The 27844-nt window shown below is 37.0% G+C and overlaps 1 protein-coding gene across 1 annotated transcript in view; it reads right to left on the minus strand.

Annotated features, from left to right (window-relative positions):
* btbd11b (BTB (POZ) domain containing 11b) overlaps positions 1-27844 on the minus strand; it is a 90390-nt gene that overhangs the window by 7228 nt on the left and 55318 nt on the right. Inside the window, exons 2-11 of the mRNA XM_052097369.1 lie at positions 21864-22007; positions 13229-13433; positions 8114-8266; positions 7504-7669; positions 6108-6197; positions 4718-4819; positions 1611-1704; positions 1364-1499; positions 1045-1265; positions 353-531 (exon numbers count right to left, since the gene is read on the minus strand). Coding sequence (XP_051953329.1) covers positions 353-531; positions 1045-1265; positions 1364-1499; positions 1611-1704; positions 4718-4819; positions 6108-6197; positions 7504-7669; positions 8114-8266; positions 13229-13433; positions 21864-22007 — 1490 coding nt within the window. The remainder of the gene's footprint in view (positions 1-352; positions 532-1044; positions 1266-1363; positions 1500-1610; positions 1705-4717; positions 4820-6107; positions 6198-7503; positions 7670-8113; positions 8267-13228; positions 13434-21863; positions 22008-27844) is intronic.

Raw genomic sequence — 27844 nt, forward strand, 5'->3', positions numbered from 1 at the left:
GAAAAACAGTGAGATGCGTTGAAATGGTCAAATATGTTTGCTTTGCGCATTCATGTTTATACATAAAAACTATTAATAAATGGGCATAACATAAGTAACATGAGAATGGGAATCCTGTGTGAACGGCCCCTAACTTGTAGAAATCCCTAAATCGGAAGAAAACTCCTAAGCAGCATGTTCTTGTACTGGTAAAGCATTACACTAGCAATGCTAAGTCATTGGATCAATTCCCAATGAACACAAATTCCAATAAAATATATACTTAGAATCTATCTGAAAGTGAGTTTGGATTTCCAAATTAATAAATGTAATGAAAAATATGTTCTAGTCAGTTTTGCATGTGTGTGGTCACCTTGCTGGCACGCAGAATCTGGAACATGAGTGGGAGACCGTGTGTTATGAGCTCCTCTGTGTACTCCTCTTCTTCAATCGAGCTGAACTCCTTCAGCAGACCCTGGATCAGCGGCCGCCGATGCTGCAGGAAACAAGTTCGCAGGGATTCCAGCCAGGTGTGCAATGTCCAAGGCACCCCTAATACATAAAACAATAAATAACTTTCATTTTAATAAGTTGTTCAGTATTAGGCAAGCTCTGTTGAGTCACCTTTGACCAGTTGTACATATAGGATAAACTAGATTTATTAATTTTATTAATTCAAATAAATGAAAATTCTGTTATCATTTACACAAAAGGAAATGTTAGAGGCAGAACGACATCCTCAGTCACCATTCACTTCCATTGCATGTAAAAAAAAAAAAATGCAATGAAACTGATAAAAGCGACAAAGGCTGTCATGTTACAGAAAATCTATTTGTGTTACAAGGAAGAATAAAACTTGAACTGGTTTGTAACAACATGAAGCTTAGTAAATGATGACAGAATTTTCATTTTTGGGTGAGCTACCTCTTTAACACTTCAGTATAAGCAATAAAAATGTGATGATTGGCTTTAGTGTGATGATAACTACTTAGTTTCTGTTTTAAGCTATTGAAATCCACTCAAGTAGCATTATTTTATAACATTAGATACAGAATAATTAATCACCTAGGCTTCTGATGTCCAACGTGATGTCAACATAGCCATGTTCAGAGCTATGATACATCGCTTCTCTCAGAGCTTTGAGTTTGGCCTTCCCTGTGCGGGTTGCTTCCATCTTTAGGGAATTCCTTTCTTCAGTGTCTGATCCCTCTGCCAAGATCTCCTTTAGAGACAGCACATCCGCCTTTCCCTTTTCTGACTGCGTCAGCAGCTTGCAGAACACGTTCCTGGAGCACAAGAGAAGATGATAACATTTTGCAGGTTTTATTAATAAATTAAGAGACTCTGTGAGTGTCTGCGTTTGACTAATGTACTTATGTGTTACCTGTGTCCGTGTGCTGCAGCCAGGCTGTAGGAATTCATGTCCCCATGTGGTGCAGTGGAGATGCCGTTGCGGTACATGGTCCCAATCACTGGGTCTGCTCCTCTCTCCAAAAGCAGACTGACCAGCTCAAAGTTTCCTACAGCAAGCAAGATGCTGAGTTACCTCTTGTGGCTTTTGCTGGCTGATAATTTGGTAACTGGAGAAGGAAGTGACACTCTTTTCCAGTCTGAAGTGTGAGCTTTCTTACCTGCAGCTGAAGCTAACTGCAAAGGCGTCTCAGTGTAGTTCTCCATCCCATCCTGCAGAGAGCCCTCCACATTAGCTCCAGCATCCAGCAAAAGCTGAGAGAAAAGGAAGAAGAGACGGGTTTAGAAAGAGGCTGGTTCGGGATAGCATACTACCTTACTTCTCTTATTATTTCTGCCACAGACTGATATGGCAGAAGCATTAACAGTAGTATGTCATGTAGCATGTGAGATTTTGTTTTACAGACCACTACTATGGAGACCTTTAGTGTAAAAACTACTACAAAGTACAATTATTTATGGCTTTATCTTACAAAATTTACCCATTTGTATTGACTTGATTTCAAAATTCAAATCAAACCAGTTTGTTCAGAAATTGAGCTATCCTGCTAAATGTTGATTTGATAAACAGTAATTGGAAAAATAATTCCTTTCCCACTTACTGTAACTTGGCGCATTTGGTCAAAGTTGAAGTGTGTAGTTTTTACAATGTTACAATATGTTCTGTCTAATTTCTAAAATACTTGAACAATTTAAAAATACTATCCCATCTTAACATGCACGCTATAAGCAATTAATTTGTAGATCAATTCCCCCCAAAAGTGAAAACACTACGTAACTCTTTTCATTTGCGCATTCTGACCAGCCCAACTCAGCAACATTGGCTCAGCCAATTGCATGATATATGGGCGGGACTCTATGTTTGAGCCACCAATGGAAGATGGGGGTAGTTTTCGAGAAACCATTATATTTGTAATTCTATTTGGTGATCGTAGTGGTGCAGAGATTACACACTTCACTTTTAAACAAATTGTATTCAACAGATATTTATTGTTAGTTTTTTTTTTTGTCTCCAGCACATTCACAAATATGCAAAACTAATTATTATCACCTTCAGGCAGAAACATATGATACCATGCAGCATGAAAGGGGAAACAAACTATTTCAATTAATAATGATGTTAAAGGGATAGTTCACCCAAAAATGAAAATTCTCTCATTATTTACTCTCGCTCATGCCATCCCAGATGTGTATGAATTTCTTTCTTATGCAGAACACAATTGAAGGTTTTTAGAAGAATATTTCAGCTCTGTAGGTCCACACAATGCAAGTGAATGGTGACTAGAACTCAGAAGGTCCAAAAATGACATAAAGGCAGCATAAAAGTAATCCATAAAACTCCAGTGGTTAAATCTACACTACCGTAGATATTTTAGAATAATAGTAAAGTCCTTAAAACTATTGAATAATAGAAATGGAAATATGGGAATTATGTTGTGACTAAAAAAATCCAAATTAAATCAAAACTATTTTATATTTTAGCATCTTCAAAGTGGCCACACTTGTACTCTTGACATTTTCTCAACCAGCTACTTGAGGTATCACCCTTGGATACTTTTTAAACAGTATTGAAGGAGTTCCCATCTATATGCTGGGTACTTTGCGTCTGCTTTTCTTAATTTATCAGTCCAAGACATCCATTTCAAACCATTTTTTTTTTTTATATAATTTTTGTTTTATAATGAAATAAATTAATATGTTGGCACAATTATATTTTTCTCTACAAAACTACTTTCAAACATTTAAGCATATGCCTTCAGATCAAAAGGTTTTTAAGATCATGAGAAACATTTCAGTCAAGTGACCCCAAACTTTTGAACGGTAGTGTACATCTTCTGAATTTTTATTTATTTAACCTTTAATTAACCATTACAAATCTCTTTTTCAAGAGCATCCTGGCCAATATAGGCAGCAGCAAGTCATTTTACAGTTACAAACAGACAACATAAAACAATTAAATTAAAAAAAATACAATCAAGAACCTAACAATACTAGTTAAAAACATTGACAAGACAAAGAATCAATCTTAAAAGCTTTCATCAATAACTTAAAAACCCTTAGATTTTAATTTGAGGCTACCTTGTAAGGCTTTCCAAGCCAATGGAGCAGAGTACATAAAAGCCCTTTTGCCAAGATTAGTTCTAGCATTAGGGACAGTGAGTAAAATAAGGTCCTGTGACCGAAGTGAATAACAGTTATTTTTATAAATAATACAAATGCACAAATAAGACGGGAGAAACCACAGAATGGCTTTATAGATGCAATATGAAGCATTATGATAGGTGTGGGTGAGCAACAGTTTTAATATTTAAGTCCTTATTTACTATCAATCTCCACTTTTCACCAGCCCCAACCAGTAGGTGGCTGAATGTGAAAGTGTTATTGTAATTTACAGTTAAAAGGACTTAAATATTGATCTGTTTTTCACCCACACCTATCATCTCGCTTCAGAAGACATGGATGTAACAAATGGAGTCTTATTGATATTGATTAGTCTTACACTGCCTTTTTGGCCTTCAAAGTTCTGGTCACCATTCACGCATTGTGAAGACCAACAGAGCAGAAATATCCTTCTGAAAATCTTCATTTTTGTTATGCAGAAGAAAGAAAGTCATATACATCTGGGATGGCATGAGGGTGAGTAAATGATGAGAGAATTTTCATTTTTTTGGTGAACTATTCCTTTAATGCCTGTCAGCTCAAACAATAGGTGAGCATCATAAATATTGAAAGTCGTGATATTTGACTTACTGTATATTAAAGGTCGGTCAAACCTTAAAGTGCAAACTTTATAGAGGCCAATCACAGGCCAAAATACGTGACTGTGAAAAACAAACCTGAAGCCGCTATTATTATATATGATCATTTTTCAATAAGTTGACTCAATGAAAAAAATGTGTTGTATTAACTAATTAACATTCAGTTTGACTTTATAAAATGAGTGAAGATTACTTATTACAATTTAATCTCAAATCAATTTCAACTGAAGTTAATAAAACAAGAGGCATTAGCAGATTAGACTAGAGTCATTGGCAATAAAAAAAACATTTAATAAGCAAACAAAAAACTAATCAGAATGACATCATGAATAAATGGTAAATGAGTGAGCACCAAGCACCCCAATTCATGCAAACAAGGTTTTCAGGAGAAAACAGATGCATATTGTACATTACCAGAGTTACATTCTGAATCAGCATAAAATAACTTTACACAGTTGTTTATATCTAAATCTGTGCTAAAGGTCAGGCGGGGAAAGAGAGGTCACTACCTGCACCACAGGGATGTGCTGGTGGAGCACGGCGAAGGTGAGAGGCGTGGCCTGCCGTGTCTCTGGGAAGACTGAGGGGTACTTGTGCACTGTGTTTGGCACCTAAGGGAGATACAGGGGGCAGAGTAGGGCAAAAATGTGAGAGATGGAGACCTTTAAAGTTCTGTCTGGGGAAAAGCACATGCTGCACTCAGCTGAAAATATGTAAATAAGCCCTTTGGCCTTTTGGCCACTTTAGAAAAGCTGAATTCTATAAAAATGTCTGACTGAACAGAGGGGGCCATGTTTTATTTAAAGAAACATTGTTTTGGGATTTTGACAAAGTTAAAACAAAGAAAAGTGATGACATAAAAAGACTAAGAAATATTTAAGATTCTGCATTCTTTCTAGGTCACTATTCAAATGTAGGCACATTTTAGAGAGCACATTTCTTTATACAAAAGGTCAGATTTTCTTGCTTTGGAACATTCTCAAATCATGCTGGGATAACATGGATCACCAGGTTTTGCTCAAACCTGTGACGTTATTAAGGCAAAAAAGTGGCATACCAAAACCCCCCAAAAATCTACTTTTCACTTAAATTGCTATGCTGTTAATAACTTGTAATGTAAAATGATCAAATTAGAATATTGCAAAATAGATGTATTTTTACTAGTATTCTAAGACTTTTGGACCCCACTGTATAAATCATTTTTTTTTATTCTTATTTTCTTATATCTGATTACACCACCACCACCACTTTAAGCTTTTGTACTTGGCAAATAAAGTTTCTAAAGTATAAAGTCTTACACCCAACAAACCAGAAACGTTTCATTAACTGCAGTATATATTAATATGCTGCCCAATCATATGGATCACATATACTAGGACAATAAAAAAACAAACCAAACATTTTGTGATATAGACAAGATAAAGTAACCCTGGTCTCAGACTTTCTGAAGGTGTAAAGCCTTTTGAGTGGGAGAAGGGAGTCTGATTGATAATAGATGTATATGAAATGTTGACACTTTTTATGACACAGTTGCAAACCACAGTATTTCCGGGCTACACTGACTTATGCCGGTAACATCTATGAGACATATTCTGTCAAGCTGACAATAGTGGCACACAGTGAGTGTGTATATTAGACAGAACTCTGCACTATCTTCTAGAGTCTGGGAGAACGTGATGATTCACACCTTGTGACAGTAAATTCCTACAAATATATAACACTCCACCAAGAAAAAAATAACACCTCAGGGGCATGCAAAATAGTCTTGAGATTTCTCCTGTCATACCACAACACCAAAACACAAACACGACACAAGAAGTTCCATGAGGCACTGTGGGCAGGATGGGTGTACAGAATATCTATATAGGACAAGAACACTAGGAAGATATAGTGCCAAACCTCACTGTTGATGTCAGTTCCTGCATCCAGCAGCATCTGAACCATGGCTTCGTCCCCTCTGACACATGCATACATCAGAGGGGTCATGCCCTGGAAAACACACAAAAGACAAATCAAATCATGACTGTGCATATGACGGCCAGGCATGGTTGCATTAAGACAGCATTTTTTTGTTTCATGTTTTTATTATGGGATATATATATATATATATATATATATATATATACACACAGGGCCACCAATAAAGGGGGACAACTGGACATTTTGTCCTTGCCCCGGTCTTGAGGGGGCGCCCCCTCAAGAGAGAGGATTTTGTAGAGTGCATCAAAATGCGGTCAGCGGGAGACGTGATTTTAAACACAGAGAGTGTGCAACAGTGAAAGAGAAAGGTGCCGGTAGCGCACGTTGATGGAATAACTGTCCAAAAATATGATGGAATAACTGTCCGAACTACGTATATATATATATATATATATATATATATATATATATATATATATATATAAATATACAATATATAGAAACAAAACTTGTTTTGTTTCTATTGCCACACTACTCAAATCAAGAAATGGAAAATCAGATGACAAGAGTGATCAGCTGAGAAACAAAGGGAATTGCTAATATTTCCACTCCCTGAGCTCAATAGTGGAGAAAGAGCACTGGTCTATTTTCTAAGTCCTGGCTTTGATTAACATGGTCAACCGTTAAACACCTCGAATGCTCAGAGAAACTGAGTAAACCTGTGAAAACAGAAACAATTGTTGTGTATGCTGTAGCAGCAAGTGCCAGTTTTGAGAGAGCACAGGAAAAAAATGGGACCTGACCGTGAAAGTGTATGTGAGTGTATTGTTCTGAGATTAATTAAACAGTCACTTTGTAATCGTAAATGTCTGTCTTTATTGAATAGAAGAGGCAGAATAAAACAAAACTCATCTGAGGTCTGTTGAGGTTCTAAGAAGGGAAATGATGGCATTGCACAAAAGCAGGTATTATGTATTATTAAGGTTATTCCCTATTTATCATACACGTTTATCCAAAGAAGTTTACAGTAACTAAATATAACCCAGGAATCGCTTCTCCTGGGGATTGAATCTGCAACCCTTGGTTCAGGAGCCCAGATTTTTAACAACTAAGCCCCACCACCCCAGACCGTAGTATCTCATGAAATCCTGAAATGGGTTTTTGCATTTTTAGTCCATTTATGTAAGCTTTAGGCCATGTATTGTGTATTGTGCAATCCAAAAAATTGACAAAATTAACTTTTAGGAGATATACACATTTAAATAGAAAAACGATTGATGACTCGTCCCTCAGGGACTAATAAAATCCTCTCTAGTATAAGAATGACCCACGTATGTGTAATAATGTGTTATTTGCCAATGTTTCACATTCAAACCTGTTCACTCATACTGTTGATTCCGCCTGGCCCCAGCAAGTTGATGGCTTGGTTGACAAGGTCAGTGCGGCCGCAGTTGAGCATGCGAAAGCCAAGATCCTGCAGGAACTTAGCCTCAGTTGAGGCAGCATCCAATTTACGTGACACACAGAAACAGTCATCAGTCCTGGGGCACAAACACAATAATATTTTTCTGATGTCTTAATCCTCTGCAAACAGCTTGAATCACATATTATAACAAAATTATACATTCTCCCTTTGGGTGAATCTTTCATTAAATGGATATTTTATCCAAAAACTTTTATTCTGTCATTTATTTTAATAAATAAATGTATTTATTATTATCTATAATGTATTCTTCCTCCTGTTGTTCCAAACCCATATCACTTTTTTTTTTTTTTTTTTACCATGGGACACAAAAGGAGTTGTTGGGCAGTATGTTAGTCTCAGTCATGATAACATTATTTACATTTTTGTGTGAACCATCCCTTTGAAACTGTACACTGGGTATGCTTTCTAAGCCCAGACTGTTTGTGAGCCATTTTCATTTCACCCATGATGGGAAGCAATATCTTGTAGTGGGATGTTAATTTAATGGCACCATGCTTACTTCAGCTGGCGGGGTTCACAGTCCGCCTCGGGCAGCAGGAGTCTGGCCGCCTGCCGAACATCATCACTATCCACTGAAAAGCTGCGTCGATGCTCTGCGTGTGCCAATGCCACTCTGATCCACTCCATCAGAGGAGGTAGTACTAGAAATGGCCTGCAGGGGAAGACTAAATGTTATTTACCTATTGTTATATGATGCTTAACTTAACACCTTATACCTTATTTTTCTTCTTCTCAGGTTAGGGGATGTACGTTGAATCTGGCCTAAATGATAGACATTTTAAGAATGCTTACAACCTGGACAGAAGACTCCTTTGTGGTATTTGTTCTTGCTCATGATCACAAAACATAAAAAATCAAAGTCTCTGTAGGCAATGTTTTTATAATCAGTACAATTCTATTTACTGGTTACAATTTCTTTTCTAGAAGTCAAAACGATTATAGGTAAATACAAAGTAAAAAACAAAAAAAGTACAAAGTTAAAAAAAGATTTCTATCAAAGGCAATATCAGCAAGATATCTAGTGTTGGAGATACTGTTAAAAATGAAGCAGCATCTGATGTAATCATCATTGCATCAGTCTTTTATAGATGTCCTGTCTAACGGTAACTACTCAGTTGGTGTCGTCAGTTGTAACTTCGAGTTCACCTCCAAAAGTTTATTTAAATAGTCTTCACTTTGCCTCCTTTTTCGACTATGGCGAGTTTTTCTCTGCTGTTGTCCACGATGCCTTGCCTGCAAAACAATACACTCTATCCATTGTAATATATATTTCTTTTAATTCTATATATAAAATTACATATATATAAAGTTGGTCTAACTTAATACATGTTTTTCTCTCTATTCTAAGTCAAATAAAATACTTGTACAACAAAAGAGTCTCGTCTTTATCTTCTTGACCTCGAATTCAACTTCAGGTCTTGCAGCTAGGTCATAAATCTAACTTTGCCAGTCATTTTCTCTCTCTGCTCTTATCTCCATTGGCTGACATTTTATCTGCACAACATGTTCAGACATGCCCAATCTACAGTAACATGTTTACTCTGGTCTTAACTGTATATAGTAAATTATGTTTACCTTATTTAATACATAAGACACTCAGTGGTGATTTCTCAGGGCCAGCAAAGCTTTCTCTGCTGGCATAACATGCCTAATAAATAAATAAATATTTTTCATTGACCTTTTTGCCTATGTATTTTCAATCACTTTCCCCTCCTAATTCATCTACAAATGAACAGCAAGAAACAAAAAGTTTAGCCTATTCAAATTTATTCCTCGATGCTAACAAGCAAAGTCTGACAACTGTTGCACAAATGCTCCTTAGCCGAAGCCGTGCATGAGTTTGAGCTCCACCCTGTCAGGCCTTCACAATTTCCACACAATCCCTCAACAGTTAAGGCGAATAGGCATCTAAAGTCAAATTGTCAGATTCATCAGCCAGTCAGATTGATTTATTTGTTCTTGGTGGGTGTGGCCTTTAGGATATGTCCCGGTCCATGACACAATCATCCTTTAAATAATGTACGTAATTTGAAAGAGTGCGAGATCTTGCTTACGAGTCAGCTGTCATCACTGCTGTTATTGCCGTTGAGAAAGAGATCCTAATGGATTTAAAAACCTGAGATGTTCTGCATGATCGTGCGATTGATTAATTAAACAGGAAAGGAGGACTGATTTTCACTTCAAGTAAATTGGTAAGTAAGTGCTCTTTGCATTGTTATAGCAACATCAGGAGTTTTCTAAGAGTAAATTAGGCTGCTTGAGCATTCGGTGTTGGATCAAGTTTTGAAAAGTAACCGTGTACCCTGGCGATTTATTGCAAGCAGCATTTAAACGCAAATATTCGAAAGCTTTTTATTCATATTAGATCTCCTTGGTTCTGGCTTTCATGTGTGGACATGTTTTGAAAATGTCAATTGTTATTACTAGTTGACTGTCACGTAATGTATGATAGGCATACAGTGTCTTATTCATTGTGAAACTGTGTTTTCTTAATGGCATGAATCACAATGAAGACCTAGACTTAAAATGCACGGGCCACAGTTGATGGGTAAACATACAGTAGTATACAAATACTATATTCATTGTTTAAATGTGTAACACACTTTACAGATAACAGCAGTTCACTCAAAGTTTCATGTATCTATTGTAGACAAAATGTTATATTTAATACATTTCCTAAATATGTGTTATCAAAATATATATATATAAAATAATTAAACAAGGTGGCAGGGTAATTGCATTTTCTCTACATTACACAACATTTTATATCTTTAACGAATATTTCTGCAGTTCATAAATCATAAGAGACAAAAGGAGCTACATTTAACGTCAAAGTAACTGATTTAATCAGTTTAAATGGCCAAAGTCCTTTCCATGACTTTGGAGAAATAACAGTGTGGCTTCTAAGAGTATGAGCTGAATCTCATATTAGCAGTTGAGCAACATCTACAGCGATGCTCATATGTAGCCTGAGAATATACACTGTTAGTGAAACCAAATGTTTCACCAAAGTGACATTCAGCTGATCACAACACCTAATCCTTGAGTAATCATGCTAAATTGATAATTTGGTACTAGAAAATCACTTGCCATTATATTAAACACAGTTGAAAGCTATTTGGTTAAATTAAGCTTAACATTGTCTTTGTGTTTGTTTTTGAGTTGCCACAGTATGCAATAGAGTGGCATGTCTTAAGGTCAATATTAGGTAAAAAAATGGCAATAAAGAAACAGCTTTCTCTAGAAACACTTCTGTAGTACACTACAGTCTTCATAGACAAAGGACAACTGGCTCTAATAAGGACAGAAAGAGATGTGGAAGGCCAGACGTACAACTAAACAAGAGGATAAGTACATCAGAGTCTCTAGTTTGAGAAATAGATGCCTCACATTGAAATCTACCCGCTCAACACCAGTTTCATGTACAACAGTAAAGAGAAGACCTCATGGGAAGAATCGCAAAGAAAAAGACACTTTTGAAAAAGAAAAACAAAAAGAAAAGTTTAGAGTGAGCAAAGAAACACAGACATTGGACAACAGATAATTGGAAAAGAGTGTTATGGATCTTAATCCCATTGAGCTTTTGTAGGATCAGCTAGACTGTAAGATGCGTGAGAAGTGCCCGACAAGACAGGAAGTGTGGGGTGAAATGTCACCTGAGTATCTGGACAAACTGACAGCTAGAATGCCAATGATCTGCAAAGCTGTCATTGCTGCAAGTGGAGGATTTTTTTTATGAGAAATCATTGGAATAGTTTAAGAAGTTCTGACATTTTATTCAAATTGTAATAGTAATTTTTCGCATTATTAATATCCTGACTATACATTGTGATCAGTTGAATGGCACTTTGGTGAATAAAAGTACCAATTTATTTTCATAAGAGCAAAATCTGTACATTATTCCAAACTTTTGGCTGCCAGTGTATATATTCTGCCAAGGTTCAAATGTTCACAAATACACCAATATGTATGTTATGTATTTTTTTTTTAATTGCATTTTAAAGCATGTAATTTCTGTGCTACTATTTCTAGCCGGTTTCCCAGACAATGCCTCTTTTTTCAATTGGTCAGACAAACTCACGCCATTGGTTGAGCCAATGTTGCTTTGTCAGGCTGGCTTTTATGCTTAATAAACAAGGATAGTGTCGATTTTGATAGCGCCATGTACACACTGTTAGGGTGAATCACTTGTAGTCATCTCTGCATTTAAAGTTGGGATCATAGAATATATTTTAACATTGAAAAAGTACACCTATCACCTTTAAGATCTTTTAAGCTAACATGAAATACAGTATCTACAGCCCGGTCATTTTTCATCATATACAGAATGTGAGTGTTTTGAATACTTCTGTATACATTTATGCATAATATGGTATTATTTCATTGCTTTGCTTTTGCTTTGCAGTCTGTTTTACAGCATTTCACATTAACAGTCCTGTGCATTTCATCATTACTGTGTCAGCTTCAATGAATGACTGCATCACTTAAAGAGCCCACATTATGCTCATTTACAGGTTCATAGTTTTATTTTCGGGGTCTACAAGACTAAGTTTACATACAATGCTCAAAAAACACATTATATTTCTCATACAGTACATTGCTGCAGCATCTTTTTTCACCCTGTCTGAAACGCTCTGTTTTAGCTCACGTCTCTTGAAATCCCCTTTCCAAAAAGCCCAGTCTGCTCTGATTGGTCAGCTGGCCCAGTCTGTTGTGATTGGTCAACTGCTTAGAGCATGTGTAAGAAATGTAAACCCCCTTACCATAACCGAGTTTCAGCTTAAAGTAACCCTTAGGCGGGCTAAGAAATAATTCACGGAAGTAATGGCTGGACTGCAAACCAGGTGTTTCAGGCAGTTGAGTAACAGTGTTTTCTGTGGGAGAGAGTAACTCCCTTTGGTGTGGACTATGTGCTTTGTAACTTTGCAGACCTTTTACATGCACAAACAGCTATATTACACAATAAAGGAAAGGTAAAATCCCAAAAAGCATAATAGGGCTTCTTTAAGGCAAGTACCTTGAGTGGCCAGGTGGCACTTTCTAACAAAAAAAGATACCCAGCCATTTTCACCATACTGCAAAAATAACAACTAAGATTCACTAAAATATATTTCGCAAGATTTGAAAGAAATACGTTTTTATGAGGCGTAATTATACAATTTAGTCAAATCTACTTTGTGACATAATATCGCAACAAGTAAATCTCACTTTAAATTTCAGTTTGTAGAGTTGTTTTTACTAACAAATCTGATCTGATATCACTTAAAACATTTCCATGCCCTGGTGCATGCTACACACCAGCATCATAAGGTTAAGTAGACTATATTTCTTTTCAAGTGAAATCTGCAAATAAAGGCTTTCTTACTTTTTGGGATCGATACTTGAGGATTCATTGTGCATATAACAAACAATCCTATAAATGATGACAGAACTGTAATTTTGGATGAATGATCCCTTTTAATTTCTACAAGCTTGAATTGTGTAAAAATGTACAATTTGTTCAATACTTTCAAGTTTGCGCTTGAAATAACACATCTACATCTTAAAGTATTAAATCTATTCTGCTATTCTTCATCACCAAATAATTCTTTAGGGTATGCATGCAGATACAGACCTCTCTGTCTGTAAGGTGACTTTAGAGGGCTCAACGTTGGGGTTCTCCCACTCCATTTGAGGGCAGTGCATGAAGTAACAGAGTGTATATAGAGCCTCGGGCTCCCAGTGGATAATGCTGCTCTTCTGAGGGAGCGGTGTGCCATTGCTGTGGTTCTTTATGCTGAGAGGCTGGAGGTGATGCATGGCTCTGGATACCAAATCACCTGACAGGGCACAACAGACCTTTGGTTTGCTGGGAGTGATTGAAATGATGAAGGACAGTACTGTCATTGAATTGATGCCACAACATAAAATATTAGCCCCTCTGTAAATCTTTGTCTGCAAGTCAGCTGTTTGGAGTTTCTCTGCAGCATGTATTTCAGCACTTAAATTTTCGACCAGTCCGTCAAATTGAACGGTATGGCTGTACTTACCCATTCTGGCATTGTTTTGTAACACACATACATACTGTACAGTACACACACTTCACTCAGCAATTTAAATAGGGACATCCCATGGACATCTATAGTTTTATATAAAGCAAATTATAAATACTACAAAATAACCCTGAACCACAACCTGTCCCTATCTCTAAAATAAAACCTTTAACATTTTAAGAATTAAAAATTGTATTTGCTTTATTTATGAATCAATTGTCAACATGCCAGAATGTCCCTAAAGGGAGGATTTGTCTTATTTAGCTCACATTTAGGGATAATTTTGTCTCCAAACTTTAGTGAAGTACACACATACAGCCTCTCAATAGTGATGATATACCCTAGACCTCTATTGTTTTTATATTACTCTTAATATTTTATTTATATATTTATTTTTACTGCTGTCTAATCCAACCCATAAAGGATTTTTCAGAATAAATTAAAATGTATATATTTTTTATGTATGAATAATTTTTCAGATTGATATTCCCATAAGATGGTCCTCTTAGAGCTTTTGTCAGATTTAGCCAACATCTAACGGACAGACTAATGCTTAGTATGTGTACACATGCACGTTTACTTAACTAAATGAGGAAATATCACAGAATTTGATTGTATTTTATATAATGATAATTATAATGCTACACACCCTACACAAAAATATTTTTTTGCATGTTTAGAGTAAAATTATTATATTTAAAATAAATCTTTTTTTTACCTTTAAGGACATCAGGAGATTTGTCAGATTGTCACACACACACATTTTATATGTGCACATTTCAATGAAATTTTGTTTTGGTAAAAAGCAGACTATATGATATGGAAGTGAACATTATAGTCACCATGAAAGATGAAAAATGTTTCACAAACCTCTTTTCAAACAAACTCAAACAGGCATTCATTACACAGACACACTGAACATTCCCATTCCCACTCACACTCTAATGACTATTTCCTTTCATGTGTGAAACTTTCAGGTCATCCAATGTCTCATTTAATCCATGAGACCTAATTCTTCTGAATGCATTCAAGTGCAACCACTGCACTGCTTTCAGCATTCAATAACTGCAGCAGTCACACTTGTTCTTGAAAGAAAATTTCACATCTCTGTTACTCCAAATGAATTAACAGGCCTGACGACTGTGCAAGATGAGCATTCACAGAAATAAATGGTTTGTCTAACTGTTGGCATTATGATTTTCTTTGTCAAGGCTGCAGATTTAAATAACAAAGCATGAATAAAGCTATTATAAAATAGGAAAATACTGATCGGTTTGAACGGAAACTATGTGGACTATCTGACAGCGAAGGCCAAAGATATGCTCTGTAATTATACAGTAATTACAGGATTATATGGAATACGTTATCGGGCGCTGTAGCATTTATGTGCACGAAACAACAAAATGTAAGAATGCACCTGTCAGCACATAGGCACACAGCGTTAGCAGTCAGAGAGTGTGGCGGGAGGGTTTCGAGAGGAGAAAAGGGACTAGATGCCACCTGGGGCACTTCTGTGACCGACACTCATCTCTTATTCATGATAGCGTGTGACATTTCCTCAAGTCAGGGGGGCGGCAGAGGAACTGGCAGAGAGATATGCTCAAGATTAACCAGCTAAACAAACACAATGACTGCAAAAGGTCTTTGTCTATTAGTCATTTACTGTATCTCACTACCAAGCAGGCCAATCATCTATTTGCAGGATATTAGTATGAATAAACATGGGGATGGCAACCAAAGATAATACAACATAGCAGAACATTTGTGTTTGCTTGTGCAACTTGGAAATAATATGATACTCTCATCCGTAACAGCAGACAAGGTGCCCTTCATCACTCAATAGATGGTGGGAATGGGGGATGCAGAATGGTGTTTTACTATGAAAACTGAGCAGAATCGATATGCTTTTCTGCCTCAGCCATGACATAGATTACCAATGAAAAGCCATGAGAGAGGCAGGTGACGTGCTTGGTTTTACGTAAATGGATGATTTTTTATTTATTTATTTATTTTTTACTTTAGATTAGCTGAATAATTTACACAACTCTGGCTGATATTTGAAAAGTCTGGAAAGTTGCACGTATTGCGTGAAAGTTTAAATGTTTGAGTTTTAACAGCCCCATTGTGACATTTAAATGAAATGTTTTTGTAAAGACCATTAGTATATATATAGTGTTTTCTCTTATTTCTGTTCTTGAGATTTAGGCTTGAGGGTGAATCTCTCAAAAACAGTCTAAAATATATCATCAAAATATAAAACATATTTTACCACAAAATCAAAAGAAAGAAATATGCTAAGATCTAAAAAAAAATGCTAAATTATACAATTAAGAACATTTTGTGTAAATTCACATTACTGTAATAGGCTACAAAAAATCAATTCTCATTACTGTAACAATTATATATTATTTAAATTGTAAAGTATTAATACATCACAGAAATATGCAAAATATTCTCTTTTTTTTATTATTTATTTTTTCTACTTTTTGGGAGAAATGCAACCTGGACCTTTTTGTGTGTGTGTGTGTGAGGTTCAAATGTTCACTATTTTTCTCTTAATATTATTAAAATGAGCCATGCAAACACTAATTGGTCCAGCTCCCATTAAATCACTGTAATGTCCTGGCTTTCCATACATCCCAAAAATGTACATCCTTCCAGCCCTTGTGGCTGCAAGAAGTCCCTACCCTACAACAAAAACACACCAAAATGAAATCTTGTAAGAAAAGTGTAGATAAACAATTAAGAGCCAGTCATTGGGCAGCAACAGTGCTGCAAAGCAATGAAGCAAGTCTAACGAGCATTTTAATGGGGCAAGAGGGAATAGATGCATTAGCAGAACTATGAGAGGAAACAGGGGTTTTGAGAAAACAGAAGATGTTATGGGCGGCATGGAAACACTCAATGATGGCAATGCAGCCAAGAAGGGCTCCGACTGGTGTCGGGCCAACCCAAGAAAAAAAACGAACTCCAGACTGTGGTGCAGGTCTCATTCTGAGAGAGAGCCCAATGGAAGACGTTTAAAGACCCAAGTATTTTGAATAAGAGGCATTCCCATTAGGGCTGCTTTTAGAATTGATGGAGGCTAATGAGAAAATGATTATCAACAAATGTACAATTTCCAATTAGCTGTTAATGGCTGAATAAGTGCTATAGCCCAAGGTAAAATTCCTGCACACACACATAAAGAGTGAAGCCAGAGAATTAGTCTTATTTAGATCAAACAAACCATTAAATTAATCAATTTAAAATGCAGGAGAAAGCCCATAAAGTAAAATAGTGGTTAGCTCCTCTGGAGTCTATTTGCTTCTAAATTATTAGTGAGAGATTATCCAACATAAATTTACAACTAAACTTTAAATATTTGACGCTTATCTTTTCTATACAGCAAGCTATAATCTATCAGCACAATGTACAGTATACTTGCAGGAAAGTCCTGAAAGGGAATAATTACAGAAAAGGATCTGCTAATCCAGTGACATGATTTAATCTTAATGGACAAGAATATGACAAAACATGATTCTTATGCATTGACCTTTTGAACCTCTGGCACTCTGGAGGGAGAAATATCTTCTACTTGTATTTAACTGGCTTATGAGAGACACATAAAAACCTTTGTAATAGGAAGACCTTATCTATTGTTCTGCACTAATGTTATGGGATTTTAAGATTGTAATTATATTCACGTAAAATTATAGTATGGTCGGATACATTTCGGTCTACCCTCTGGATAAACGGCATAAGAAGAACCCGATAAGCCTATGAAGTTTATAAGTATTTCAGATGTTCAGTGACTTTGAAATCGACATCTAAAAGACATTCATTCTGATCTAATAACATGCAGATTTTGTGTTTAAGACTTAAGTGAATAGTTCACCCAAAAAAAGAAAATTCTGGGAATATAATGACTACTTTATGGTGATATTTTGATTTTGACTGTCCCTGGACTCCATTCACTTACACTGAGTGGTATAGAGGGCAGCTCAGATATTTGGCCAAACCTCTAAAATTCTGTTCCATGCAGGTTTGGGATGACATAAGGATAAGTAAATGACAACAGAATTGTAATTTTTGTGTGAACTATACCTTTAAACTTCACAATAACTCTGATCCTATTGCTAATCAGATAAATAGCAAAAGCCCAGTGTGTTGTAAAGAGAAACAATTGCACTCCAATCAAAAAATAAAAAATCTCTAAAGGACAAAATATGGTTAGGAATCAATTGCTGTTCTCTCTGAATATAGACCTGGGGGGCTTTAGTCACAGCATAGAGTACAATTGAATTACATTTTAAATCCTTCTGGACAGACAAACCCTATAAAAATCAGTCACGCATGCACACACACAGTAACAAAAACTCATTTATGTCATTATAACGAAGAACACATAATTCGATTTACATTTGGCAAGTTCAGCCTTCTCTTAAAATAAACTCTGCTCTTTGTATGTGAGCACGCTGTTGTGACTGTCCAACTGTAGAAAGAGTCTCTTTGTGACAGTTGCTGTTTCTGCCCTTGCTGCAAGCAGCATGCTGAATGTGGAAAGCAGGGAGTACCGCTGCCCTTACCCAGAGTTGAAACTGCCCTCAACCTCCCCTATTGGGGGTAGAAGAGTTGGTAATCTCCATGGATACAGTGTCTACAAAAAAGTATAAATGGAGATTTGAAATGTCATTTTTAAAGGAACAGACAGCAGCATTTTGTGCATATCCATTTTTGCTGACTAATCATGAGAGCTTTGCCATTTCCTTTTGAGATATTATACTGTTCCTTGCTGATTTGTTTTTGATGTAAATCTTTGTGTTGGTTCTTACAGAGTTTAAGATATTGTGACTACATTTCTAAAGATTTCTATTTAAAGGTCTGTCCAGTGCCAATGCTGTGCACATCTAGTATTGCATTAAAAATCAATGTCCTCAAGAATAGAGCAAGCTTTTTGCTGTAAAATATATTGAATTACATGACAAGATGAAACTTCTAAGTAAGCAGGTTTCATCTAAATATAGATTAAATACATTATACCATCATTTATGGTTGAATGTTGTTTTCTTTTCTTTTTTTTCTTTTTAAAGACAAGGTTGAGGTGACCATCGGATAAATTGCATACAGGTGTACTAAGTGCTCTATTGAACAACTTGCATGTAGCAATCTGATTTTAATACCCTCTTAAAAGCAGATACTTCCAATCTGGTCTAACAGAATCACATTGCCATCGGGAGAACCAGGACTTTTCCCAGTGGGACGGACGTGAAACAGGACCGTGATATGCCAAAGTGGGCTGCGATATGACAAAGAGAGCCGCGATATGCTGAAGGGGGCCATATTATGCAGAAGAGGACAGTGAAATCTCATTCACTTTCACACATTCAACATTAATAAAAAAAACAAAAAACAATGTGTTCAAATTGCCTTGTTCAAATTTTCGCCTGCCGTGTTCAGCTCTCATCAGCCAAAAGCGTTCATGGTGACAGGTGCGCTGTGCTAATGTAAGAATCCGTTCTAGCGTGCACGCCAGTTTCAAATGGGTGAAGAGGTGAATTAACACTTACATTTTGGTCTGTTCCTCTCACAACATTATCATATGGCTTCGGAATTTAAATCTAAGACATGAGTGTTATGGATGACTTTATGGTGCTTTTAGGTGTGATTTTGGAGCTTGGACAGTCACAAACACAATTCTCCTGTCCCTAAATCTTGTGTTTTACAGATCCAAAAAGTCATACTGTTTTTGAAAGACGAGGGTGAGTAAATAATGGCAGAAAGGTCAGTTTTTATTTCAGTGGACTTTTTTCAGGTACCACCCCAGTGATGGGCACATGTACCCTAAAAGGTACAGTTTTGTTCTTTTATTCTCTGAGAGTGGATTAATCAAGTGTAAATTATTGTCCAGAGGTCCTGATCGCCACCGAAGCAGTGCATAGATGGCAATGCCACTTGATACTTTTTTACCAGGAGTGGATTGGCCATAGGGACAACTGGGGCTTTTCCCAGTTGGCCACCTGCAAAATTGACCCTCCGGTCAACAACATTTGGGCAACTACCACCCTAACCACTGAACAACATTTGGGCTGTTTTTTTTTTTTTCAAATCCAGGGCCAATTTCTCTTCCCAGTCTGCACCTGTTTGTTACTTTTGGCGTTTAATATTAATGGATGAGGATTTAAAAAATACTTTTATAGAGACTGCTGAGGCTTATTTCCATTCAGGTTTGAATCCTTGCAATTATCAGTTTTTATTAAAAATAACTATCTATCTAGTGTAAAACTGTCTCCAATGAGATATTAAAAGTTAGATAAATGCTGATGAATGGAGGATTTGGTTTTCTGATCGGCTAAGCGATCCAAGTCTCATGTAATACAGTCATTGGCTGACAACATTTGCAATTTGTAAAGTTGCTCCTGAGTAGTATAACTTTTATTTATTTCAATATTTTTTAATTAAATAGGCATAATAAATTGTAATATGTAACACAAAGTATTCACAAAATAACAGAACAACCTAGTGACAAAAGTTTAGATCCTTTTTTAGTGAAGATTGTAACTTATTCAGTTTTCATTGTATTTTAAAATGTAAAAATTTCGCAACATGAAGATGTAAGAAAATGTAGTTAAATCTTTTGAAAGAATTAAAATAATTCAATAAAAATGTGAAATATTATTCATTTGATTTGTAATCATATTTGATTAGATTATTTGGCGTGAAGTGAAAAAAATTGGGAAATGCTGCAACTATAGACCATTTCAAGGACTATATGTCGATTTAAGGACGTTTTTGTTCCTTTAACATTTCCCACAACTCATACTCATTCAAAACAACAGTGGGAGGTGTTTCATTTATAGCGCCTTGAACATGATTAACGTTACTAGCACTGACACGATTGTCATAAAATGTCATTATTAAAATGTGGACCATGTTGTTCGGTTGCTGGATTCTCCCTGGATGCCTGAAACTAACAGAAATTAAAATGTTTAGATCACTGAATTAGCAAATACATGCATCAACTGCAGTAAAGCGAGACTAATTTATGCCAACTAATTGTAAGTTTGAGAGGAAGAGCTCTAAAAGTGACTATTGATCGCTCCCACTATGATGAATGAAGCTGCACAAGTAATTTACTATTACATTTAGTCATTTAGCAGATGCTTTTATACAAAACGAATAAAAGAGTTAGCAACACATTTGCAAATTAGCAACACACACAAAAAAGTGGTCAAGCAGACATATTCATTGAATGGCTTCATTAATTATAATAGAAGCGATCAAATATTCCCGATCTCTGCTGAGAAAATCATTGTGAGCCTCTCTTGCATAGACACTCTCAACAAAGTCACATCAGTTAAACTTTTGATGTATTTTGATAAAAAATTTGAACTCAGAGCCTTATTTAAAGGATCCCGAAATGATACCGCGTTCTAACTCTTTGTTATTGTTTGTATCTTTGAAATGGTATAGCACATGACTTGTAGGGTGATTGAATGTGACATTTTAACGTTTGCATTATATAACTAACTGCATTTACAAGCTTGTTTGAATGCGATCAAATTGTGTGCAAGCTCAACTGATCCAAAGGACCGGGGTAGGAGCCCTAAAGAGCATTCAAGTCAATACATGAGCCAAAATTGTCATATAAGCGCCACAAAATTACTACAAAATTGTTATACTCAGAGCATTAACTTTAAAAACGTCATCTATTTTGGAGAAAGTTTTACTTGCTTTTAGCGCCACACAGTGGACATTTCTCCTCAGAACTGCCACAATACTTATATTGAACCAGCTAATTTCATTTTGTGAAAATATCACCACACTACATTTATTATTTCTGAAAATCAAATGGTACTTGAACAAGATTTAAAAAGCAAGAGAGAGAGAGAGACACCTGTATCCTTAGTAGATTGATAGGAAAACACTACCTAATTATGAAAATGCAACCAGGGGTACACTACTTCAAACGTGAAAGTGAAAATACGTGAACATTTCTGTGTGACTCTTTCCGAGAACTGTGGTGTCATACATGGAAACCAAAGAGGAAATCACAAGACAGAACATCTCCTCCATAAAAACTCTTAAAACAGGCCTACTACACATCAGTACATAAAAACACATATTAATTCACATTTATTTGGGCTGTTCTGAACAATGTATAATTGGTACAGTACAAGAGTTTGAAGCAAAAGAGTTTTGATTTAGGTTGAAAAAACAGCAGTCAAGGTTACTTACTGAGCTCACCAATGCTCCCTACACGTGTAGCCAGCAGAGACTGCTCAATAGTACGCTGCTCGGACTGGCTGTAGGCATCTCCGGCCTTACCTGAGCGCTGCTGGTTCCTGTGCAGGCTCAAACTGTCTGGCAAACTTAGGATTCCTGGACACCAGAAACAAACAGAGAGAGAAAGAATGTCATGCATGTACAGCTAAGAAGTTCTGAGAGGAAAGTCTTGGAGATGCAAATGTATTCCTGGGACTCTAACCCATGACACTCTCATTCATAACACCATGCTGTACCAGTAGAGCTTGAGGAACTTTATAAGCAGTGGCTAGAGACAGAAATATTTAAACCTCCAGGGTCATTCAAAGTTGAAGTGTGTAATTTTTGTACTACTACCATGAGCAAGTGAAACTGTGTAAACAATACATTATCTGTTTTCAAATAAATTTCTTGAATCCTTCCTCTGTCTTCCATTGGTTGGACAAACAGATTATTTTGTGCCAAACTCACACCATTTGTTCAGCTAGAGTTACTGTGTCAAGTATATTGAGATCCCCATTTAACACAATATCTTTAAGATTAAACAGGTCCCAAAGTACTCTGGCCTAGGTGGTGACAGGTGAGAGACTTGGCAGGTTGTTTGCTTTGCCTGCTTTCACAAGGAGAAAGGGAGGAGTATCAACTTTCCGGACAACCAGCAATTACTGTAAAGAACTGCCACCCTTTGTTGTGGTTGGGAATTAAGATCTATACACATACATCATCATGACAAGGTTTCAATGATGACACATCTGACAATTCTACGTTGTACTGATATAGCATATTCCGCATCACAAAGTAATACAGACATCAGAAAGTGTTAGAATAAAGGTTTACTTTCACCATGTTCAGCTTTACTGCACCATCACAAAGCTTTTCAGCCACACTCACAGTCGAATCACTGAGGTGAGATGTTGTCAGTGTTTCAATCACAGTGGTTATTGTTTTTAACAGGATGGGTGGGCTCCACGAAAATTGGATTCACTCTCATCTATGTGTAGCAATCACTTCTATTGTTACCGAGCACTTCTGGAGCCGACGGCGTGTTAAATTATGTTGTGGCAGAAACAAATTATCTATTTTGCTGTCCAATGACAGGAGGGCTTCCATTTGACCAATCTCATTTACTCTTGTGAGGCAAATGTAATTTTAGGAGGTGCCTGAGAATGAGAAAGATATCAATCCTAAATCAGTTTGCCCAGGGAGACAGTAGTGTGATGGCAGTGTATGTTATTTACTGTAGCATAATGTAAATACATTGCTTGACAAACTCATCATCATAGCATTTCTATGGGATGCACCCTCAAATAATTGCTATGAGGTAGAGCATGTGGTCCATCTTAGAGTAAATGTGTTTTGCACTAAGGAAGAAACACATTTAAGTGCATCCGTTTTTTTAACTAGGTTGCCATGGAGACAAGGCAGGGGTGGAGTGATGGTTACTTGCCTGCGGCAAGGGAGGATGTACAGGTGTTTAGTAATGCAAGACCGCACCTCACTTCTCAATGTCCAGGTCCAAGTTTCCTACTCATGCTGTAGTAATGATTGTAAAAATAAAATATATGTTTGTCACTTTACAAGGGTATGGGAATACTTGTCCCAAATCAAGAAAATGTGTTTTACCAATCATTATGTAATTTTTGCCCCTTAACTAATGAGGTTGTATTCAGCTCATTAAAATGACTGTGCTGAGAAAACCTTAAATTGTTGCTGATCAACAGTGGACATGTTGATAACTATTAATAACTATTACACTCAATAAATATTAATAGATTCACTCTTTAGCAAAGCCAAAATAATGTTTTATCAGCAAAGCTGACTTGGGTGTTCATGAAAGTTATTAGATATAATATCTGTAATACATTTCCATTCATTGCTCACCTCTAAACTGAATAAGGAATGACTGACAGGTGTAAAAGTTCATAAAATGGAGCAGAATTTCCCCCATTCCCTACACTCTCTTGAGTCCAGAGCTCTTATTAAAACTCTCAGCAGGTTTTCGTGACAGATGAGTGTGCCAGGCACACACACGGCCAGCCTGAAAGACTAAAAGCAATGGGTGATAACTGGCATCTCATTTCTTTTGGCCCCAGTTCCTCACTTAATTCACAATTAAAAATGCATGAATGTCATTGCTCAGTCAATGTCAAAGTTCAGTCATGACAACTCTCTGAAAGATTTAGCATGTTAATGTGGGTATGACATATTTGAAATGTATTCCAATGGAATAAATCCTGGAATTTTGTTCATTGTTCATGTAACAAGATTGCAAATTGGCATTGTCTGTTATGTTCTTCACATTGCAACAGCTGAATAAACAGAAAAAGGCAAGAACCCTTAACACAGCGCTTTAACAATGGACAAATATAGCACAGCCTCATCATGTAATTCATTAATTATTTACAGTAGTTGTATCCGAATAACAAAAGCGCATGTGCATTTACTTCTTTGAATTTGGTCAAAATCCGTTCCTGACCACCTCTGAATGTGGTTTCAGTGGTACGATCACTATCCGTTCACAATGCGTCTTGGGCGTCATTTAATGTGGTCAAGTGCAATCCGATCACCGAAAACGCATGTTAATGCAAGGTGTAAATAGGGTCATTGATGAAATATTGGTCTCGGGGGACTAGACCTTCTATGCTGCTGCTGCAGTGGTAGAGCAAGTATGGAAACTTGCTACTGCTAGAACATACAGTACACAGTCATACTGAGTTAAGCATATGGACATGCTGCTGCACATTTAGAAAAACACAAGACATGCTGCATCATGCAATGATGACATACTTCTGCACAATTAAACATAATTACAATCTCCATGAAGCAGATCTAGTCATGTGAAGCTGGTGAAAAGGAGGGTATCATAGAAAACTATCATGGAGTTGAATGAGAAGCAGTGAAACTGGCTTACTTGCAAACTGAGTAAATGTAAATTTTAAGCAAAGAGAGAGTACACAAATTAGCTACCTGATTACATGTCAAAGGACCTATCAGCTTGCTGTATCTACACATATCACTGTATCTACACATCTGTGCACCTGAGTTGCTCTCTGTGTGTGTGTCAGATTCAGTAATAAAGAATTGAATGGCCCCTTGCCAAATAATAATATTAATGGTTGCAATGGTCAGCTAACTGTAACCTTATGCATACAGTAATTGCAACAAAAGTAATGACAGCAGTTACATTTTAGAAATGAATGATACCATTAATATTTCAGGAGGATTATAGATTGATATGTTATTATTTTGTAAAGAGAGTGAGAAATGCAGGGACAATCTAAGCATTATGGTGCAGGAAAACATTCCTAAGGCATGCAACTGTTCTTTTAAACATTGCCTTCACCACATTAATCACAGGTTTAAAATGTTTTGAAGATCAGAATGAAAATGCATTTGCATAATTCTGCATGATAATAAACTCAAATCACAATACAAGCAACTTCAAGATGTGAAAAGCCACCTATTCATGTCTGTCAGTTTCTGCCAGTGATGCCATTATCGATTAAGACTTAAAGCTATTCAAATTATGTCCAAATTTATACCCATAATGCAAGTCTTTATTCTCAAGGAACTTGGTATTTGATGGAAGGATTAACTTGCCATATAAGTTTGCCACATTCTGACACTCTGCTGGGAATAAATTCAGTCATTCAAAAATATATTTTACTATCAAAGATCCAGACCTCCTTGGTCTAGGCTGTGGTTGAGAACCCAAATTACAACTGGAGTATATTATTATAAGAGTGATAAGTCGTACCATTGTGATGTAGTTTGTTTTTATCAAAGCATTCTGTTTGACCTCAAATTGCCTCGCTATTGTCAAGGGTTTTTACGAAACAACTGCTGGGCTAATCAAAACAACAGAAGCATCTGACATTTAAAACTTTTCCTTTTTATCAAAGTAAACTTTCCTAACAGCTAGCCAATAAATTGAAGGTCTATTGCTAATATACACAAGGGTACATCTAATAAAGGTTTGGCAAAGACATTTAATGGGCTTAAACCAAAGTATTAAAACCAGAGTTCTGGGTGTGCAGGCATCAATGCCCTGTAACAATGTTTAAACCCAATGAATTCACATTGGCAATGTGTTGCACCCCACTCTTAGACAAGAAAATAGGCTTTGGTGAGGAAAAACCAGCATCTATAGGACAGCCAGGTTGGCTCAGATAAGAGGGTCTACAAAATAATTAGCATTTTACCTCTGGGGTGCCAGAATTGCATTTCAGTACTTATCTCATGCTTCACAGAGGACCAGCCGACCAAAAGTCCCCTGACAGGCTGACAGGAGAACATTAGCTGGGTAGCGCAGAGTTGTATGCTTAGGCAATCCCTGGGGCGGAGCTGCTGTATGGGCCAGAACAGTGATTTCTCAGCTTTCCCATGCACTCGTGCTGAGTGTGGATATGCCACTGACCTCATTGGGGCTCTGAGTCTGTATTTAAATCTATTTTAAAGGCCAGTAAATCCCAGCCTATTCTCTTAGCCCGAGCGTGGCTGCATGCACACAGATGGCAGTATAAACACATTCTCTCTGTTTCCTTCTTCCAGTATGAATTTGGAAATTTCTCACAGAACAACGCCAGAATAATAGTGTTGTGATACTACTAACTTGTTTAGTAGTGTGAGTGTGGCCGTAGATCAGTTGTTTAAAACAGTGTAGCTTTTCCAGCAACAAACTACTCTTTCAAACCAGTAGCAGTGTAGTGAGATAAAACGCTATTTGCGCAAGCAAGCGGCATTACAGTGGGCAAATGTGTGTGCCTAAGGTGTACTCTGGTTTAAGCTTTGAGAATAGTATTTAAGTGAACAGTTTGAATTTAAGTTTGAACAGTTCGCCTAAATGAAATAAAAAGTGTGCAGATGCCTTCGCTACATTTTACGTCTTTTAAAGCAAAATATTTAGATAAATTCTAGAAAATAATACAGACCCCACTTAAACCTACACTCACAACACCTATCGTGTTCACTCATGTAGCTATGTGCTTAGTTAACTGCTGGACGGAACCGCTTCTCGCCTTCCGCATACGGCAGTGGTTCCTCCGGCGCTCGGCAGCGACCCCTTCATCCCCATGCTCCTTTGGTGGACAGCAGCGGTGAAGACTCCATGACAGCGCATCTCTTCTCCTTCCTGGGTTTCGTCACTACTGTAACAGTGTAAGGATGGGCAAGGAGGAGGCGGGAACCGGCTGAACAGTCAACGTAAATTGAATGATATAAATGAGCTTAAACAACATAAAACATAAACAAACAGACACACATGAATAGCGGTCCCGTGCGTCTCTCTCTCTCTCTCGAACTTGTGCCTTCGGCAAGTCTTTATCCCCCTCCAGGCTGATTATCCCATTTCAGGGGCGGCCGTGTGTCCTCACAGCCCAGCCCTGCCCTCCTCATCACAAACCCATACATGAGTAAAATAATATCCAATATTTCCTGTCAAGATGGCAATTCAGTGACATACTGGTGACTTTTGCAATAACTACGTAATGGTGGTCTTTCCTACGCCTTATATAAACACCTTCCAATCAGAATTCCTGAGCCAAAATCTTTTTAACCATATAGCAGAGAAGATCGAACAATAGTTTGAAGTGTGTTCCTGTAATAGCTCATATCACACGTGCTCATAGAGCCAGCCAACTCCAGGCTGCCCCAAGCAGATGGAGGCCATCTGTACAACAATGAGAACCAGGAAGGCTGCATTTCTGGGCATCAGAGGGAGGAGTTTTAAGAGAGGGATGCAGGAGAGATGAAGCAGAGTCTACATGTGCTGTGTGACTATGCAGTATGTTGTCCAGTGCTGGCTGAGGAGCCGAGAGAGAAGGTCCCGGTCATTTCAGCGGGTAGTCCAACACTGTGGCAGGAGGGACACAACATCTCATTCCCTCCATCAGGGAATAGTTTACGGAAATAACCAGGACGTTCCCTATCTGTCACTCACTCGACGTTTTGTCGTA

Source organism: Xyrauchen texanus, chromosome 29, assembly GCF_025860055.1.
Source record: "Xyrauchen texanus isolate HMW12.3.18 chromosome 29, RBS_HiC_50CHRs, whole genome shotgun sequence".
Lineage (NCBI taxonomy): Eukaryota > Metazoa > Chordata > Actinopteri > Cypriniformes > Catostomidae > Xyrauchen > Xyrauchen texanus.